Below are 18,771 nucleotides of genomic sequence, written 5' to 3'. Positions count from 1 at the left end.
TACAACTCTTTGAACAAAAATCATACATCAACTTTGATTTCTTCTGAAATATCATATAATGCTAAGAACATATTCACTGGATCATTCTAAATAATCGTACAACGGCTAAATTTAAACAAAAACAACAGTAAAAGAATAAAGTGTTAATACGTGTAACAGATATTGAAACAGAATTTTGTCGTGACAGTCAAGCCGTAGCGCACCTGAACCACTTGTATAGCTAGAAGTCACAGCAGTAACACATTTGACCCCATCAACTGGATTTCAATATGCTTTAGTGCAACTTGAACTTGATCGAAAATTCTACAATGTAATGAAAAAACAGATAGCTATTGTTGTCTGGCCCAGGCACAATCACTATGCATAAGCCAATAAGAATAGCAGAGATACGAAGATGGTGATGGCGGGATGAAGTATGGAAATGACTTGTTTGGGACTGGAATTTGGCAACCATGGATAGGCATCTGGAGGTGGCATGACACAATTGTCACCATTAAAATAAATCCTTCGAGGAAAAGCCCATCCCTTTTCAAAAGTGAAAGTTGATGCATCCTTTCGAAATAGGAGCTCTGACTGCACATTTCCAAGAGGGCCAGCTTGTGTGAGCAAATCGTTATAAAACTTTACTCCCCACAACATGGCAGTGTCATCTGCACAACCAAAATTTGTATTGCCAAACTTTATGTCAATGAAAGCCCAAAGAACTGCATTGATAATATATTGATTTGAAAATTATTAAAAATCTACTTCACACAAATTGATGAAGGGCAACAAAAAACTTACTTAAGCCAGCATAAGGAGTTAGGGATTTGTAATTGAAGCTGAAAATCTTGGTCAAATTATCAAAGTTGGGATGTTGCACAACAAGATTCCACAGCGTGTAGTTCATTCTGTAATTGAAATTTGTAATTGTGACTTTCACTCTCCAGTACTCCTTGTAATTGATCTTCACATGCCAATGGACTCGGACTGGACACATATGGCTAGTACACTGGACCAGAGGAGCATTAGTAGATTTTCCAGGACCTGATACAGCTGAAGCTAAATATGGATTGTTCGGCCTGCAAAGCAGTATCAGCAAAAGAGAAAATATTTATGATTTAGTATCACTGCAAACTCTGCCTCTGAAAAAGAAGATTGAGAAATGCAACAAATATATGAATTAGAACACTTACTCTACACAGCTCCCAGGGTCTGTAGCGTTGTTCTGGCAGCCACAGGCACAAGTGGGGCAGCTTACTATGGTCTCATTATAGAAGGAGGAGAGAGAAACACAACAAGTGGGTGTCTTTTGAGCCAGGAATTGCGAGTATGTGCAAGTAACGTTCCAGGTCACTGCCAGAAGAGGATGTCAAAGTTAAATAAAGCATGAAATTTTCTTTTCCCATATTTTAAAGTATAAGACTGTATTTATCGTTCCAATTGCATCTTTCACTTGGAACATTTGAAGAGCAGCTTGAAACTACACAATTTTTTAATCCTAAGCTGAAACTATTCCTATTGATATGTTAACAGATACCGCATCCAAGGACGGAACCATAAATTTTTATAGGGGTGGGCTATTATTTCTTATATGGATAAGGATCTAAATAAAATTCCATTTATTTTCTCATAGGAGAAAACTTGAAGCTAACTGGAGATCTGTTTGGATAGGACATGCTAATTTTTGCTTAGATGGATTGGGCTAATTTTTGTAAAACGAGGTGTAGTGCCTAAAAATTAGTATTAAATTTCTTTTTTCCCAAACTTTGCACTAGGCTAGAGCCCAATCTAGCCATAGTGTAGTTCCATCCTTGACCACATCTATGTCATAAACCGATGGCTTATGTTCTCAGTCCAGAGTAACACTATAGTAACTCTGGGTTACTGTAAATGCCTTAGCAATTAACTCAGTCAAAGCTCTTTTCTTCTCTATTCTTCTTTGTGGTACCAGGGGGAGAGGGTAGTTTTGTGTACTTACTCATGGCTTGGGTCCATCTCCTTTTATCCGCTGTTAGAAATCTGGTTGGTTTTACAATCTTTGCTATCCCACAAGAATATCCAGGCCCAGGTGCTTTCAAGGTGAAGTTTTTCGGCAGTCTGACAGTTTTGTTAGTTGTTCCTGCAGCACCCACACTGATCTGGAACGAACTTATAGCATTGGCTGGGTCCTGGATCCATGAGTTCATTACTCCCCCTTTGCAGCAATTTGCAATCTGCTGGTTGTAAGGGGTTCCTGGCAACAAATCCACAACTGTTGGATCCTTCTTACAGCAATGTGGGACATTCCCTTTGTATCTTGAACAATCCCCTTGCTCGGTGGTTTGTGCTCCCACCATGCTCCAAATTACTTCCTTTTTTGCCCATGTCCATCCTAATGTCCAGCCTGGTGTTTGTATATGTCGATACTGCTGGAAGTTAAACATTGTAACAACAGCCTGCCATTTCAAATAATACAATTTGTATCAGAAAGTCAAGGAAAAACACAAATAAAGGATTATATCTCGGGAAATAGAACTACAAGGTGATTGAAATGATCAGTCAGGTCAGGGAGTACTAAATGAGGTTCTCCGCGATATCTAGCACTACTAATATAGTTACACCATTGACATAAACAACAAAACACAGATGGAATATAATTCTAATTCCAAACCTGGTTCCTCTTTTCTTGATTGAGTTTCAAGAAAACATTAAAAATCCAGTGAGAATATGAACAAATTAACTTTGCATCTTTTGAAAACACGAAAATTTAGTTTAAAATTGATATATATAACCGAGATAAAGCTTTAAGCTGAGTCAATCCAATGATAGCCCATGCTTAGAAAGCATCAAATAAAGGCAGCATTATCACATAAAAGGAATGATCTGCTCATTAATACTTACAACATAGCCATCTGGAGTCCAACTAATGACATCCCATTTAATTGTGATATTCCCGGTTGGATCAAGGGCATCATAGGCTTCTGCAGAAACATCGAGCAAAACACAGCTCAATACATCAATCCTCAAAAATTTATTATAAGTACACGATTTACTTGTCAAAACTTTAGTCCTTCTAAATTTTCTTTCTATGATATGAATTACGAAAAAAAATATATCAAGGCAATTATACTGCTGCTTCACTACATATCAACAAAAATTTCCAGCTTGTCGATATTAGTACACTCTGTAACTTCTGTAGCTTAATTGTTAGAATCTTTTATCTCTAGCTAATATCTGAAATTCAGCTAGATTCCATTCCCTCCGGTGAAAGCAATAATAAAGGACTAGAAGAGATCGAATTTAATAGGAAATATCAATCACTCCATGCTTCACCTCTCCAAATTTAGGAAGAATAAAAAAACCGCAAAAAACTCAAATTTCATAAAGGAATTACCTACCATCCAATCATATCTTTGAAAGTTAAATTCTTCGAATACCAAAACAAGTAACAGGTAAATAACTAAAACCCAGAAATAGAAAACAAGAAAAACACTTTCAAGAAACTAAATTTGGAACCGTGGGCCAAAAAGCAGACATGGGCACTGACCTGTAGAAGTAAAACTGAAGCATGAAAGCAAAAAGACAAGCAAAATGGCAAAGCTGCTGAGCTTGACTATGGATCCAGTGTCTGATAAGCACCGAGGCTCCATTTGTTGATGCAGATTTAGTTTTAACAGTGATGTTTATTGATTTAACTCAAGATCTGCCCAGAAAACAGAGAGAGAGAGAGAGAGAGAGAGAGAGAGACAGAGACAGAGAGAGACAGAGAGAGAGAGATGTGGAGCTGGCCAACTGGGCGTGGCTGGCTTTCTTTTCACATGGCAAGTGACTTTTTAAAGCTCACTCTAATCACTGCTTTGAGGAAGAAATCGATCCAGTTAATGTCACTCAAGTTTTGTCCTGTGTCACAGCATGCACACCTTAATTCCATTTGTACCCTTTCCAGTTTTCAGCTAACTGGAAAGATATTTGTCATGAAATTTAGGCCGGTCTGGTATTATTTTTAGAGAGTATTTTCAGATAATATTTTCATAGAATGAAAACGAGAAAATGAAAATGTATTTTTAAGAAATAAAAATACGTCTGGTAGATTAATTAGAAAATATCTTCATAAAATAAAAACAATAAAAACGTGTTTGGTAGTACAATTTAAAATCATATGTGTGTTATTTTTATGAAAATGTTTCCCATGAGAATGAAAACAACTTTTTTCTATTTTCTATAAGTACACATGAATTTATTTTCATTTTATGAAAACATTCTTAGTATTTTCTATTTTTGAGCTATCAAACGTGTTTTTGCCTCATTTTTATTCTCTAAAAATAAAAACAACCCCTTAAAATGTTATCGAACATACCCATAAATCTTCCCATATGAGAGTGGGTTTGACTAGGTTTTATTGGAAAGTGTAGAACTTTCATAGTGAGGGACATTTTTGGAACAGAGAAAAAACATAGCATATATATTACTGAAAACCAACTTAAAACCATATAATAAAAGGACATCTAAGGCAGACAGCAAAGACTGTGGGCCATAAGGCATCCTTCAGTGTCGGTGGAGAGCAAATTCAACAACTTGTGCACTGGGAAAGAGATGTGGTGCATTTGGGTCTTTGCAATTTGTCCAAATCTTTTGCTCTAACCACCAGATTATAACATAAATTGGTATTTTATTCTTTTTGGCAATTATTATTCATCATCTTCCGTCTCACACTTGCACAGTTCGCATTAGGGCCATCTCCCTTTCCTTTATTCAATTTTGTGAGATTGTCTTATATTGTGATACACAAGTTTGATTCTTTTTTAGGTATAGGCCTACAATTATTTGGTTTGCATATATTCATAGCTTCACGACACGTCGTTTTTTCCCGAACGACGAAACATAAAGGCATAAACTTTGGGTTTGGGCGAAAGGGTTTTAGCCAGAAATGGAGAACAGCAGCTTGGAGCAGGTTCTGCAAGATGCCAAGCTCCACAGACAAATCAATTCGCTCATCGTCGCTCATCTTCGCGACAACAATCTCTATCAGGCAAACAAGTTCTTCTTCTTCATTACATATGTATATATATGTGTATATGTTCGCGTGTGCGCTTTTGGTTGCTGAGTGAGTGTAGGAAAACTTAAGATATTGAATTTTCAACATAATGGTTCAGTTTTGGTTTGGTTTGTGGACAGTAATGAGTAATTAAGCTGACTTAAGTATTCTCATTCGTTTTCCATGATCATATTGGGAAGATGCTGCAGTCTCAATCTGGAAAGTGAACTTCTTTTAACTCGCAGATTGCTTAGTTCCCGGAAAATGTAGAAAATTAGTAGCTGTGAAACTCGAATTTGTAAACTTGACTCACCCGAGGCCTTCATAAGCATTTGGCTCTGCTAAAGTTTCAGTTTTTCTTTCTTGTTTTCTTGGTTTGTGGGGGAGGGATAATTATCTTATGGAAGAAAATGTTAAATGCCTGTTATGATTGATGAAAAAAATTGATGAAGATTATGATATAATGAGACTTTGAGTATTCTGATCTTATGTTGGAATAGAAGAAAGAATTTTAGCAGATTGAGCTGATTGAGCTGATTGGTGATCTTTCTTATTTGTAGGCTGCTAGTGTCGTTGCTTCCGCAACAATGACATCATTGAATGATGAAGCCCCGCCTAATAAGCTCCTTGAACTGGTTGCCAAGGTTTGTATTTGCATTTCAAGTCTTATTTTCCCCCTGTGTTTCAGTGTTATTTTTCATTGTTTAAACTCGAAAAGAAAGTTTTGATTCTAAGGTGATAACAGGGCCTTGCAGTGGAGAAAGATGAGATGTTGAGAGGGGTTCCGTCATCTGCATTTGATTTGGGTACATCAATACCTTCTGGATATGGTTCAATCCCAGCTCCTCGCACTGCTGCTGTTGATTTTGGGTAATTATGTCTTTGGAACCTCTGTTATTTGATTACTGTTTGCCCTTTGTTGTTTGCCTTATAGCTATGTGAATGGTTTTGAGTATGCCACAAACGATATGGGCATTTTCTATAATTTATTGTTGTAGACAAAACAGGAGATAGAGCAGGCGCATGCCCACCCAAGCCCTTTAAAATTTACTATTCTTTGTCTTGAATGCTTTCATCATTACCTTTCTTCAAGGAAAATGAAGGAGATGGAGGGATCATTTCATTGTTTTTATCATATAATATTTGCAAAATTTTGTCAATAAACTGACGTTTGCACATCTCTTGTGCAAACAGTGCAGTGCAGGAAACAAAAGGCTCATCAAAGAGCTTCCCAAAGCATGAGACACGCCATCTTTCAGAGCACAAGGTATGCATAAATAGGGAAAACAATTATTGTGTAACATCTATATTTATTTTATTAAGTCACTAAGTTGGCATGATAAAGATCACTTTCCACTGGGCATCTTACTTGGTCTGATGGGTTAAACTTTCTAGAATATTGCCAGATGTGCAAGGTTTAGTCCTGATGGGAAGTTTGTTGCTACTGGAAGTTCTGACACATCAATAAAGCTTTTTGAGGTGCTGATTCTTTTAGCTATAAAATTGGTTTTTTCTTCAATGTGGGCCCAATCTAATTCTCAGGTAGTCATATTCTGTTTCAGGTTGCAAAAATTAAGCAAATGATGCTTCCAGATGCAAGAGATGCAAGAGATGGTCCTGTTAGACCTGTCATTCGCACATTCTATGACCACTTACAAGTAAGCCAACCTTTGTTCCTAATATTTTGAAGGCTAATTATTGCTTTGCCCATGGAATATTTTATTTCAACCGCAAACATTGTTCAATTGAAAGTGTTGTATATGAGCCTCTTATGCTAAATTTGCCATGACTTTGTCAAGGAACGTTAGACAAAGAAAATGCTTCAAGTATGATAATATGAAATCTGTAGCTCCAAAATTACATATAACATTTTAACCCCTCGAGTTCTCAAATTTTGTCTGTGTGTAACATTTGGATTAAGCCTGTTCTTTGAAACTTGGATTCTATTCATTTATTCCCATTTGTTTTTATTTTCTCATTCAAAGACAATTGGACAATGTCGCGGGATATCTCCTTATGTCTAATGTTATTTGGATTCAATTGCAGCCTATAAATGACTTGGATTTCCATCCTCAGAACACTGTTCTTATATCGGGGTCAAAAGATAACACCATAAAGTATGGATTCTTTACTTTCTTAAATGATATTGAAATTCCATTGTTTAGTTATTGACAAGTTTTTTTTTATCCTTGCAATGCCTGCAGCAAAACATGTCTTCATGCCCCTCTTATTCTGCCCTTTTTAGTTCTTTGCTGTTTTTTTTCCTCCTCACCTTCGAACATTACCAGCATTAGTTGTAAAACAAAACAGGAGTTCACTTCAAACTCTTATGTAAGTCATGTTACTACTTTCAGGTTCTTTGATTTTTCCAAGATGACTGCAAAGAGAGCATTCAGAGTCATCCAGGTTGTACATGTGATCTGATAATATATTGAGGCATAGTAGAGAACGACATTTCTATAATAAATTATTTCTTTTTAATGACACAGGATACACACAATGTGCGTTCAGTATCTTTTCATCCTTCTGGAGATTTTCTTCTAGCTGGTAATGTTATTCGGTTTTTCTTTTTCTATTTTCTTGGTGTAATGAAGTGTTGCTTTAACCAATTTGATGTTCCATGCAATCTATGAATTGGTATTTTCTAGATACGATGGCAAGAATGTGTACATGTGTCTTGGTTCTTATTCAAATGGAATTAAATTCTTTACACTTGCTATCATTTACTCATAGCTTCATTAAATCTCTTAGTAATATATCATATGCATTGTTTTTCTCATAAACAAATTGTTGTAAAGCTGATATATTCTGAAGTTGATAGAGAAATTTATGCTCTTATGTAATCTCCAGAAGTATTATTTTATATTAAGCTTGACCTGTATTTAGTGCCAATAGATGGCCACCAGAGGCTAGAGTTGCTATAAGGATGAATTAACTAACTTGATGAGATCAACCTTGTTACAAATGAGCTTTTATCCACACATACACACATTGAAATACCATGCATTACATGTTAAATGTCGGAGATCATTTCAAGGTGCAGTGCAAAGGCCACTGTTCACAACACAGGTATCTTAAATTTTCTAGATCTGTGAGGAGTGCTGCTAAGGCTATTTCTTTCTTCTTTGCTTGAACTATTCTCATGCATTCATACAGTGAATTGGCTTCTAATAATGTTTATATTAAAAAATATATATTACAGGGACTGATCATCCAATTCCACACTTGTATGATATCAATACCTTCCAGTGCTACCTGTCTGCAAATGCCCCAGAAATCAATGATAACGGAGCCATAAATCAGGCATGGTTGACCCCATCTATTTATTCATGCTCCAAGTTCTATTTTCCATTGTTTATAGATAAATAAAATTCGATGAGGGCAATCAAATCCACATCTTTGTGCATCAGGTCAGGTATTCTGCTACAGGTGGCATGTATGTTACAGCTTCTAAAGATGGTACCATTCGTTTATGGGATGGTGTAACTGCCAATTGCGTACGCTCAATAGCTGGTGCACATGGCACGGCGGAGGCAACCAGTGCAAACTTTACTAAGGATCAAAGGTATAGATCATAGAATGGATATAAGCTCTGAAACATGATATATGTGAAATAATTATTCATGAGTAGAAAATTGTGCAAATACATGTGTATAGAGAGGTGGTTTCTTATGTGAAATGATGTTTCTGTATTTAAGTTGTTTCATAAATGTTGGATAACAGGGATAAGGAATATTATGCTTGTATGTTCTTGTGAAATATCTGCCCTAGATGTGCTAGAACATCACTGTAAATTTGGTTCACCCCTCAATTCTTTCTAAATTTTTTATTTTGCAAGCATCCTGTTCTCTGTGATATGACTCAAATGCTGGCTTTCTAGGTTTGTTCTCTCTTCTGGAAAGGATTCTACTGTAAAGCTTTGGGAAGTCGGCACTGGAAAATTGGTTAAACAATATCTAGGAGCTACACATACTCAATTGCGGTGTCAGGTATACCAGAAAGGCCTTCTTTTGGAGGTTTTCCTTAAAAGAAATAAAAATAAAATATTTTAGGTTGAGCATCTGTGTGTTTTAAACACTTTTTTTATATATAAATCCCTTCCTCCCCTCTCTCTCCTTCTGATTTAAGTATGCAATTCCTTATGCCAGAGAAAATGGCTACAAAGTCCTCTGTCAACTACATAAAATCCTAAAAAAGAATCTTCTCCCTCAGCCCTGTCTGAATCAATCTCCACCACACTTTAATTATCCTTGTGCACTATTATCCTCCCAGGATGTGAGGAATCCAAAATAGAAAATATCAAAATTTGGTTTTATAGGTGCTTTTATACTTCTATGCAGGCTGTTTTTAACGATACCGAAGAATTTGTACTCTCCATCGATGAACCGACCAATGAGGTTCGTTCACTCTTACTGTGTTTAAATGAAATATTGTGGTATTTAAATGAGTGGAATAAGGGTTTGAATTGATGAATATGGGATGGTTGCAGATTGTTATATGGGATGCTCTGACAGCAGAGAAAGTAGCAAAATGGCCTTCCAATCATATTGGTGCTTTCCGTTGGCTTGAGCACTCACCAACAGAGGCAGCATATGTTACCTGTGGGACTGACAGATCAATCCGGTTCTGGAAGGAAAGTCTGTAAAAGCCTATAGAAATCGGCTGGTGGCTTTCTTGATGTGAAGAAATGTAGATTGATCATTTGATTTAGGATTTACTCATGTCTCGTAGAACTAGATAAATGAATAGAGTGTAACCTACAAATGACCCCCAACTTAAAACGGTTCCAGTTTGGTCAGATAAAGTGTTATTTTGTTTTCTTTTCCTTTTTAGTCATCAAGTCTTTCTGATTTAAATCCTCCACTGTTCAATTACTAGGTACGATAATTTTAAGAGTAATCTTGTCTTTGAATAAAAATAATAATTCAGATTCAGATCCACGACCATGAATCTGTAATGCCTCTTCAAATGACTTGCACGCTTTCACCAGCTGCTTGCCCTATCCACATTGCCTGTTTCATTTCTAAAAAAGATTGATCATAAATCATGAATGTTCCCAATCAAGAAGGTAAAAAAGCATGAAAGCAATTTGTCATTGCATTTCTAGCATGGTTTCTCTCTTCTCTCTCCCTGACGCGTCTTCGAAGAAATTACTGCATCAATTGTAACCTACCATCTGGAACATAAATAAGTCTCCATACCAGAGAAAGCTAACACCACCAGCTAGAAGAAAGTGTGCTGTGCTACTTAGCCAACAAGCCCCACAACCAACAAAATTTCCTAGACAATAGTCAACGACAGTGTTTAAGGCCAGGGAAACTTTGTCGTTGAGCAGATTATGCGGGGAGAAAAAAGGAGGCAAAACCAGAACATCGCGTGTGCAAATGACAAAGTATATCTGCACCTTTGGGGTTCCACAATCCAAAGTAAAGGCATATCGAGCAAACAGTATCGAAAGATTATTGTCTAACACAGGTTTGGAAAGAGAATTGTCATTTTAAAGCATGCTTGCATGGAGTGAAGTGTCGAATCAAACTAGTCCGGATAGAAACTGTTTTTTCTTATTTCGAATGTCACTAACTATAAGAACAAAACAAGAAGACAAATTCAACTGCATAAAACATCAGGAGAAAACAAATGATCGAACTTCAAAAAACAGAATCAAAACTGTCATTCCCCTTTGATAATTTGACAATTCCAACTTCTAATAGCATCATCAGTAGGCTCGACGCATCATTTTTTTCGGCTTCTTTACAAAACTCAATCGAATTTGCTTAAGACGTCTCTTCTTCCTTGCCATCTTCTCAGGAAAAGTTTCCCGCTTCTTCTCCTTCTTCGCAGCCTTCGGCTTCTTCTTCAAGAATCTCGGGTCCGCCTGATATGCCTTTTGTGTCAAAGGCACCCCTCTCTTTTGAGCCTCATTAAACAGGGCAGTGGCTCTATCAGCACGGTTGTGAGCATACAGTTTTCCCATCAACAGATCATAACTCTTGATCCCAGGCTCACATCCATCCTCCTTCATCTTCTTGAAAACACGCATAGCATGATCAATCCTCTCAATACCACACAAAATCTTCATGAATCCATAATAGGCCTTCTTATCAAGAGCCCCACCGAACCCGGCTGACTTCATCCTATCAATCATTTCATCCCCTTCCCCAATCCTCGCTCCCTGATACAAGCTTCTGATCAACACAAGAAACGTAGTTTCATTTGGATAACAACCCCACTCACCCATTCTATGAAACAAGTTCAAAGCATCCTCGGTCTTCCTAAGCTTACACAAATTACTAATCAACACATTGAAAGTCTCCACATTTCTTGGAACCCCATGAGTGTCCATATCCACCAAGATTTGCTCGGCCTCCGAATGAAGGCGAAAAGGGTCCTTTTTCCTACAAAGCTTAGAAACGCAGTCAAGAATGGCATTGTAAGCAGTGGTACCAATCTCAAACCCTCCTCTATACATCTCCCCAGCCAATCTTCGAGCCTCCTCGAGCTTCCCATCAATACACCAACCCTTAATAAGCAAATCACAAATATACTCATCAGGGAAAAACTCATTGGCCAAACTTTTCACCATTTTCTCAGCATTACTCGCAAACCCATTTTCACAAAGCTTCTCCACAACCAATCTAAGCGAAGTTTTGTCCCTCTTAAGCCCATAGTCCTTCTCCATCCTCTCAAAGAAAGAAACAGCCTGTGCGGGCCTCCCAGCTCTCACCAGCCTATCAATGGAGGAAGCAAAGGTTTTGGGCCCAGCAACCCCACCTGCACTAACAATCACATCATGGGTCGCCTTGAAATCCTTTCTCCTACCAAAATAATCTACAAAATAAGAGAGGGTCTCATCGGTGTGCTCAAAAGTAGGGTTTGAGATGAGCCACTCGTTAAACCCTATAACTGCACGGCCGGCATCAGGTGACAGATTGAGCACGGACTGGACCAGGGAAGGAGTCGGGGTGATGTGGGAGAAGCTCAATTGTAGGCGTTGGGTGACAGAGAGAGGATCGGAGCTAGGGTCTATGAGGAGTTCAGAGGAGAGAGACTGAGCTAATTGGGATTGATCTGAGTCTTGGGCTGGTAAGGTTGAGGAAGAAAAGGGTTTAGAGACACTGAAATGAAGAAGAGAGAGAAAATGAGAGCTTGCTGTTGTGGTAATGGCGGGTTGGGCATAGTGGAAATGGGTGGGTTTTCTTGAGTGAAACAGAATGTGGGTTTGAATAGTTGGAGAAGAAGATGGTGATGAAGAAGAGGTAGAGAGGTAGCGGAGCAAGAGTCTCCGGAGTTGCAGAGGCTGTAAAGGCCGCATTTTGACAGAGACGGAGGTGTAGAAGCTCACTGTGAGAGGAGAGGTTTTGATTCTTGAAGGAGGAAGTAATGAAAACCTAAACGTTCGTGCATTACCAGAACGCAGCGTTTTGATAACTTTCTATGAATTGGGCTGCTCCTAGAACCTAGCTGGGTAGGCAAACATTAGGCCCAATAAGAAAGACATTAACCCTACTAAAGCAATATGGGTCAGCTCAAACATTTCAAACAACGGGTCATAATATGTCCGTTATCTATCCTATTTGATTTGATTTGATTTTGTTGGGCTATAAACCCACAAACAATCTTCTTCATATCGTTTGTATAAATTCTCGGTCAAACAAAATCGTTGTTGTGATAAGAGGTTTGTAGTTCAAGTAGTTAGGAGTATTTATCTCTGCACTTGACCTGAGATCCTAGGTTTGATTCCCCTTCCCTTAATATCGTTTGTATAAAAAAAAACAACAAACAAAATCATTCTTGTGCGTTACTGTTTTGTATCAGACAGATTCAAACCAGAATATGCACATGCTTCTGCACAAAAGTAGTGCACTTGATAATTCAAATGGAAAGACATGGATATGGATGTGATTAAACTCTCTATCGTCCTTGTGTGTGACTAGGCTAGGAAATGCTACAAGCTTTTTAACTCAAAGTAGCTATGCTCTGCAGACCTAAACATCTTTTGGCGGCTAACACATGACATGAGCAGTGAAATTAATCTCAGAAACTACCCAAATGTATCTTTTAGCAACTTAATTATCTCACTAATTTTATATTCAAATTAAGGGCCTTGTTGCGCGCGCATATTGAACTTGTTGCACACCATTATTTGTGTTAGATTGCCAAAGGGTTAGTACTGATCTGATCATAGACACAACCTTTTTTTTTTTTCCTTTCTTTTTTTGAGTCAGAAAAGTGAGAAATAGCAGTGCTCTCTCTCTCTCTCTCTCTCTCCGCGTAACCATCATTGCTGTGATTGTCATCATTATAATCACATATAATTAATGATAAAGATGGCGAAGAAGGGATGCATAATTAGGCATGTAGAAGGTACATGTCTGTGTGGATCCCATTTGACACTAAGATCTAAGATAGCATAAACAAAGATAATAGCTAACTTATTTGGACCTGCATATGTACTCAAAGGAATATAAATAGCTATCCAAGTGTGAACCCTTTGGCACAGCAAAACAACTAGTTTGATTAAAAATTCATGTGCCCTACAACAGGGTCTGGTTTTTCTTCCTACCTGGGATCACAAAGACAAGTTTCGATTGATCCCTTCGGTTGGCATCACTTATTTATGCATGTCTAATTAGTAATTATAATGCTAAGCACTATAATTAGTGGTCCATATGGGAAGTTTTCTCAAATTGTGTTCAGCTTTAGCATGTTAAAGCAGATGTTGGAGAAGCATCCAACAAGAGAATATAATGAACACACACAATAAACAAATTACTTGATGATGACTAGCCACTTTAATCCGCTTGAAATTATGTAAAGCTTTGCATAGTACAAATATTATAACCATTTTAAAAAATAAAGAAAGAAATTCAGCTCTTAGAATATTTATGTGTGTGGTTAGGGTGGCGGATGATGATTTGCTCGAATGTGCCTCTTCTTAAGGGCTTTCGAACCTCTAGCTAGGGTTTTCTAGCAGAGTAGGCAGCCCTGGTTTGTCTAGTACATATTCTTTATTGAAAACTTGGCTTAATTACCCAAAATCATGACCTCCTCATGGCAAGCATGAAGATCAGTGTGTGGGCCTCATCTGCCATGCATGCTTGTAATGGTGATCACTTTTAAAATTCTTTTAAATGCTTTTTCTAAATCATCGAGGAATTTTCAATTCCGTGCTCGTGTATGTATATATATATATAGAGAGGTCCAATTAAGGAATCTCTCAAATATGCTTATTTGAATAACACTATTGTAAGTCATATTATACATTGTATTTCAATAATCCAAATTGTAAGATCCCACATCAACCAACGGAGAGGGGGTGATGTGCCTTATATGTGCACACCCGCATCCATCTAGCACGAGGCCTTTTGGGAGCTCACTGGCTTCGGAGTCGTAGGAACTCCGAAGTTAAGCGAGTTGGGGGCTAGAGCAATTCCAGGATGGGTGACCCACTGGGAAGTTGCTCGTGAGCTCCCAGAAACAAAACCGTGAGGGCAAGAGAGGGGGGCCCAAAGCGGACAATATCGTGCTACGGCGGAGCCGATCTCGGGATGTGACAATTTGGTATCAGAGCCACTCTGCCGTGTGGTGCGAGTGTGCCGACGAGGACGTCGGGCCCTTAAGGGGGTGGATTGTAAGATCCCACATCAACCAACGGAGAGGGGGTGATGTGCCTTATATGTGCACACCCGCATCCATCTAGCACGAGGCCTTTTGGGAGCTCACTGGCTTCGGAGTCGTAGAAACTCCGAAGTTAAGCGAGTTGAGGGCTAGAGCAATCCCAGGATGGGTGACCCACTGGGAAGTTGCTCGTGAGCTCCCAGAAACAAAACCGTGAGGGCCAGAGAGGGGGGCCCAAAGCGGACAATATCGTGTTACGGCGAAGTCGATCCCGGGATGTGACAATTTAGCTGACAGGACCCGCCCCGAAATTTTCCGAAGACCGAGGCGGACCCCATCTTGATCCCGACATCCTCCCGATGCCGGGCCCACCTACTAAATAATCGAGACTTTCTACCAAAATTTTGGCAGAGTCTCCCCTGCAATTTAAGCAATCCCAACAAAATTTATTCAACCTGCAACACACAGTAATACTAATCCCAACCAGCAGCATGCTTTCATACACACACAAGTCATACTAGAGTGGCCTCCGGCCTCACAAGTAAAATCTACCATGGCAATACAGAGCATCTACTGAATTTAGATTACAAGAACAGTTGAGTAGAAGAATTTACACAGTTCCTAATTAGAAAGATGCACTGACTCCGATTCGTACACCACTTGCACATCCAAGAGCAACTACTGGCTGGGGGGCGCAAAACAGAAAACATGTGAGTGGACAAAAACCAGATTGCAGTTAAAAACAACATAATAACCCCCACCATGTAAAAATAATGCACAAGTCATGCAGTTTCACAATCTAATAATTAATTTACTCAAAACATGTTTCATTAAAACTCTTCTAAAACATCAGTTATCTCTTTCCAAAAAGAACCTCATTCCCTCAAACTCACCACTCCTGTCAACTATTAAACAACTCCAATTCATTTCACACTCAACTATACATATTCAATAATTATACATATAAATATATATATATACATATAACTATAAATAACTATACGATATACTCATCACACCACCTAGGTACCGGGAAAAACAATCCAACTGGGGGATCGTTTGACTAGTCCGCAGGATTTCCAGGTGCTATCCTGCGTCTAGGGATGAGCGGTCCAACCGGGGGATGAAACTCCAAAGCTCACACACCGGAACATCCAACGCCATGTGTAGCTCTCAAACTATGTCCTACGCGCGCAGACTGGATCATCACACACCGGAACATCCAACGCCATGGTGATGACCCTAAACTCTATACACAGTCTTTCCGTACGTCGGAACATCCAACGCCATGGTGATGACCCTAAACTCTATACACAGTCTTTCCGTACGTCGGAACATCCAACGCCGCATACGGAAAGTGTCTCACCCGCCGGAACATCCAACGCCGCGAGTGAGACTAGTAACTGGGGAAGGTACTTACGTAGTGTAATCCCACAACTCCTCTCTAATCACATTCTTCCATATCACTCTCCAACAACCCAAATATCTCCTCTAAAAGAATATATAGCAAAATATACTTCCCCACAATCTATACATGAAATACACTCTCAAAACCCAAAAGGCCAAACTCATAATATATTGCCAATTGCTATACCCCCATCAAAATTAATTCATGCATATAATACATAAAATCCAGGAGCCATTAAAACATTATGCAAAATCTTTCATTAATTAAAACCAGGCATATGATTAAAACAAAGTCCACTCACAAGTATTCCCTCGCTGCCTGACCACGTGAAGGTCCTGCTTGCTGCGTGCGTGTAGTCGAGATACCTATTCCAAGATACGAACCGTAAATTAATATAAAAACCACGTCTAAGCGGAAATTACAAATTAAATGCTTAACTCCCCAAATTTCCCATACGTGCACGTCGAAGATGGTATCCTAAGGTCCGATTACAGGTTTAGGAAGCGTTCACGATTTTACGGTTATCGCTAACCCGCAAACTTTGCATCATTGAATCGGAACATCCGGGGCTCCGATTCAGAATTCGTGAAGTCCCATACGGTCCTAGAAATTCCTAGAACAACATATTTTAATTTGGGAAAGATCTAACGGTCGAAACCTATCGAACCCGGATAACGCACAATATGCGAAAATCCGTTCGATAGTCAAACAACATCCGAATTGAGATCCGCGAATTCCTATGCGCTCGTGACAACCTAAGGATCTCATCGGGTCAATTTACATCCTCACCAGACTCGGCCACGCGCCGCCACAAGCGCCGGCAGCGCGTGGGTGTGCAGAGTAATTCCGGTGACGGAAAAGCTCCACACCCGAGCTCACCCTTTCTACCCTAGCTTCTACTCGAGGTCAGGATCACTTTACTCAACTACGAGAAGCTCCAATTCGGCCGGCAACTGGCCGGAATTTCATTTTGAAATTCGGCCCAAAACCTAGATTTCTAATCAGTTTTCTAGACTCGAAATCGATCAAAACCTATACCAACATCAGCTAGAACTCGGAAAATGGAGGAGAAACCATACCTTAATCACCGGGTTTGGGCGGCGGAGGCGGCGGCGCGACGGCTGGAAAGCTTCGGTTTAAAACCGTCGAGCTCGCGGCCGGAATCCGTGGTTTCCGACGGGGAAAACGGGCAGAGCTTGACCGGGGCGACGAGACGAGTCGAACGGGACCGATCTCGGGTCCTGCCGTGGCCGGAACTGAGCGAACCGAGGAGAGAGAGAGTGAACGTCGGGGAGAGAGAGAGACTGAGGAGAGAGAGAGTGTCGTGCGCGAAGAGAGAGAGAGAACTGAGAAAAATCTGATTTTTACCCTAACCCTTTTCAAAATATTTACAAGTTTGCCACTGGTACTATTTTGCCCGTAACTTTTTCGTTACAACCCCGATTCAAGCCTACCGCGTGTCTACGAATTCGTCTCAATACCATCTACCTAGAAATACCACTCGTGGTCCCAAAATCGTTCCGAAGAAGAAAGTGACCAATTTACCCCTATCCCAAGGGTAAATTCGTAATTTTATATAAATCGATTAAAATAAACATTTAATTTGGAGTCGGGGTGTTACACAAATTGTCTAGTTTTAAGATATTCTCTCAAATATTATTTCTGTAAAAAATTACTTAAATTCCTAACAATTTGACCACTCAGTTAATAATACCGAGCATAATATCTAAACAGTAGTGTTGGATATTGCCACAATATAATTAGCGCTCCAACTATATGCCTTATTTGTTGATGTTTCCACATGTGGAAAAGAACAAAGCAAACCTAGATAGGCAGCTTTAAATGCAATGAGAGGTCATAAGAAAAAAAGAACCTTTGCATTGGCTGTAGCCACATCTGAATTATTTTAAATTGGCTAATTATCAATTAAAATTGGTATGCAAGCAAAGGCAGTCGCAATATTAATATTCAGTCCTAGCTAGTAATATTTAAATAGGGAAAATATAAAAGGCTTAGAGAATAAGGTGAGGAGACTGATGATTATTGGTGGTCAAATTAAAGAATGATTCCTTTCCTTTTTTTAATAGAAATTCTAAGGGTTGTATTAATAATTCAGCCAAAAAAGCTACCGATCACAAGAGTCAATACAAATTAACCACAAAAGGCCATTACAATAACGGAACTTTTACATGATCTTATATATATATATATATATATATTTTTGTATTTAACACAACATTTGCAACCCGCAAAAAAAAAAAATTAAAATTAAAATTTTAAAAAAAAAATCCTTGGAAATACTAGCTAGCTAGCTAGATGCCAATTAGTGACTCATAATTCTTTAAGAAACTTTTTGCATCCAATATCTTCTGGCATATATCCATGCGTCATACGGAAAGTTTTGTGCCCAAAAAAAGTACAGATTTTGTTAACATGATATGATATCGCAGCCATACATACATGATCATGTGGCTAGAATCATGAAAAAAATACACGGTTATATGAGAGCCAATTATACATATGTACCAAAGCTAGTGATATTTTCGTCATCGGATTCTCATGTACGGATCATATGCCATTTGCTGACAGTATTTCACTATACGTAAAATCCGGCCACACCACAAGTTCTTGCATTATTTTTCATGTGTTTTCTTTTCCTTCTTTTGTGATGGTGAGATTTGAGAATTTGATACAAGGATAGGAGGAGGGAAGGAATATATAGGGATGGGGGTGTGACTGAGAATCCCTT

At 38.8% G+C, this 18,771-nt stretch overlaps 3 protein-coding genes across 9 annotated transcripts; 1 reads left to right on the top strand and 2 right to left on the bottom strand.

Moving 5' to 3' along the window:
- Positions 9-3,944, bottom strand: LOC18776020 (protein COBRA). The gene is made up of 6 exons (XM_020563689.1): positions 3,509-3,944; positions 2,863-2,942; positions 1,961-2,417; positions 1,176-1,335; positions 784-1,061; positions 9-650 (listed from the first exon to the last, which is right to left on the bottom strand). Exons 1-6 carry the CDS (start codon positions 3,609-3,611, stop codon positions 358-360), a joined length of 1,371 nt encoding a protein of 456 aa, XP_020419278.1. The 5' UTR covers positions 3,612-3,944; the 3' UTR covers positions 9-357.
- LOC18776754 (cleavage stimulation factor subunit 50) lies at positions 4,679-9,852 on the top strand. 7 transcript variants are annotated; one of them, XM_020564866.1, is made up of 14 exons: positions 4,679-4,990; positions 5,557-5,640; positions 5,742-5,866; positions 6,191-6,263; positions 6,392-6,475; positions 6,559-6,654; positions 7,043-7,113; positions 7,201-7,327; positions 7,486-7,543; positions 8,199-8,299; positions 8,407-8,561; positions 8,877-8,985; positions 9,337-9,393; positions 9,486-9,852. In XM_020564866.1, the coding sequence occupies exons 1-14, from the start codon at positions 4,889-4,891 to the stop codon at positions 9,639-9,641; spliced, it is 1,398 nt and encodes a 465-aa protein (XP_020420455.1). In that variant the 5' UTR covers positions 4,679-4,888; the 3' UTR covers positions 9,642-9,852. The 7 variants fall into 7 exon arrangements, with proteins under 7 accessions (XP_020420455.1, XP_020420456.1, XP_020420461.1 ...); XM_020564867.1 differs by lacking the exon at positions 7,201-7,327 and adding an exon at positions 7,351-7,402 and having other exon boundaries at positions 4,682-4,990; XM_020564872.1 differs by having other exon boundaries at positions 4,903-4,990; positions 5,557-5,866; positions 6,403-6,475.
- LOC18776724 (pentatricopeptide repeat-containing protein PNM1, mitochondrial) lies at positions 10,538-12,604 on the bottom strand. The gene has a single exon (XM_020564338.1). It carries the CDS (start codon positions 12,306-12,308, stop codon positions 10,713-10,715), a length of 1,596 nt encoding a protein of 531 aa, XP_020419927.1. The 5' UTR covers positions 12,309-12,604; the 3' UTR covers positions 10,538-10,712.

Source organism: Prunus persica, chromosome G5, assembly GCF_000346465.2.
Source record: "Prunus persica cultivar Lovell chromosome G5, Prunus_persica_NCBIv2, whole genome shotgun sequence".
NCBI lineage: Eukaryota > Viridiplantae > Streptophyta > Magnoliopsida > Rosales > Rosaceae > Prunus > Prunus persica.
The sequence above is the reverse complement of the archived record's forward strand: the minus strand, read 5'-3'. Positions and strand labels throughout refer to the sequence as shown.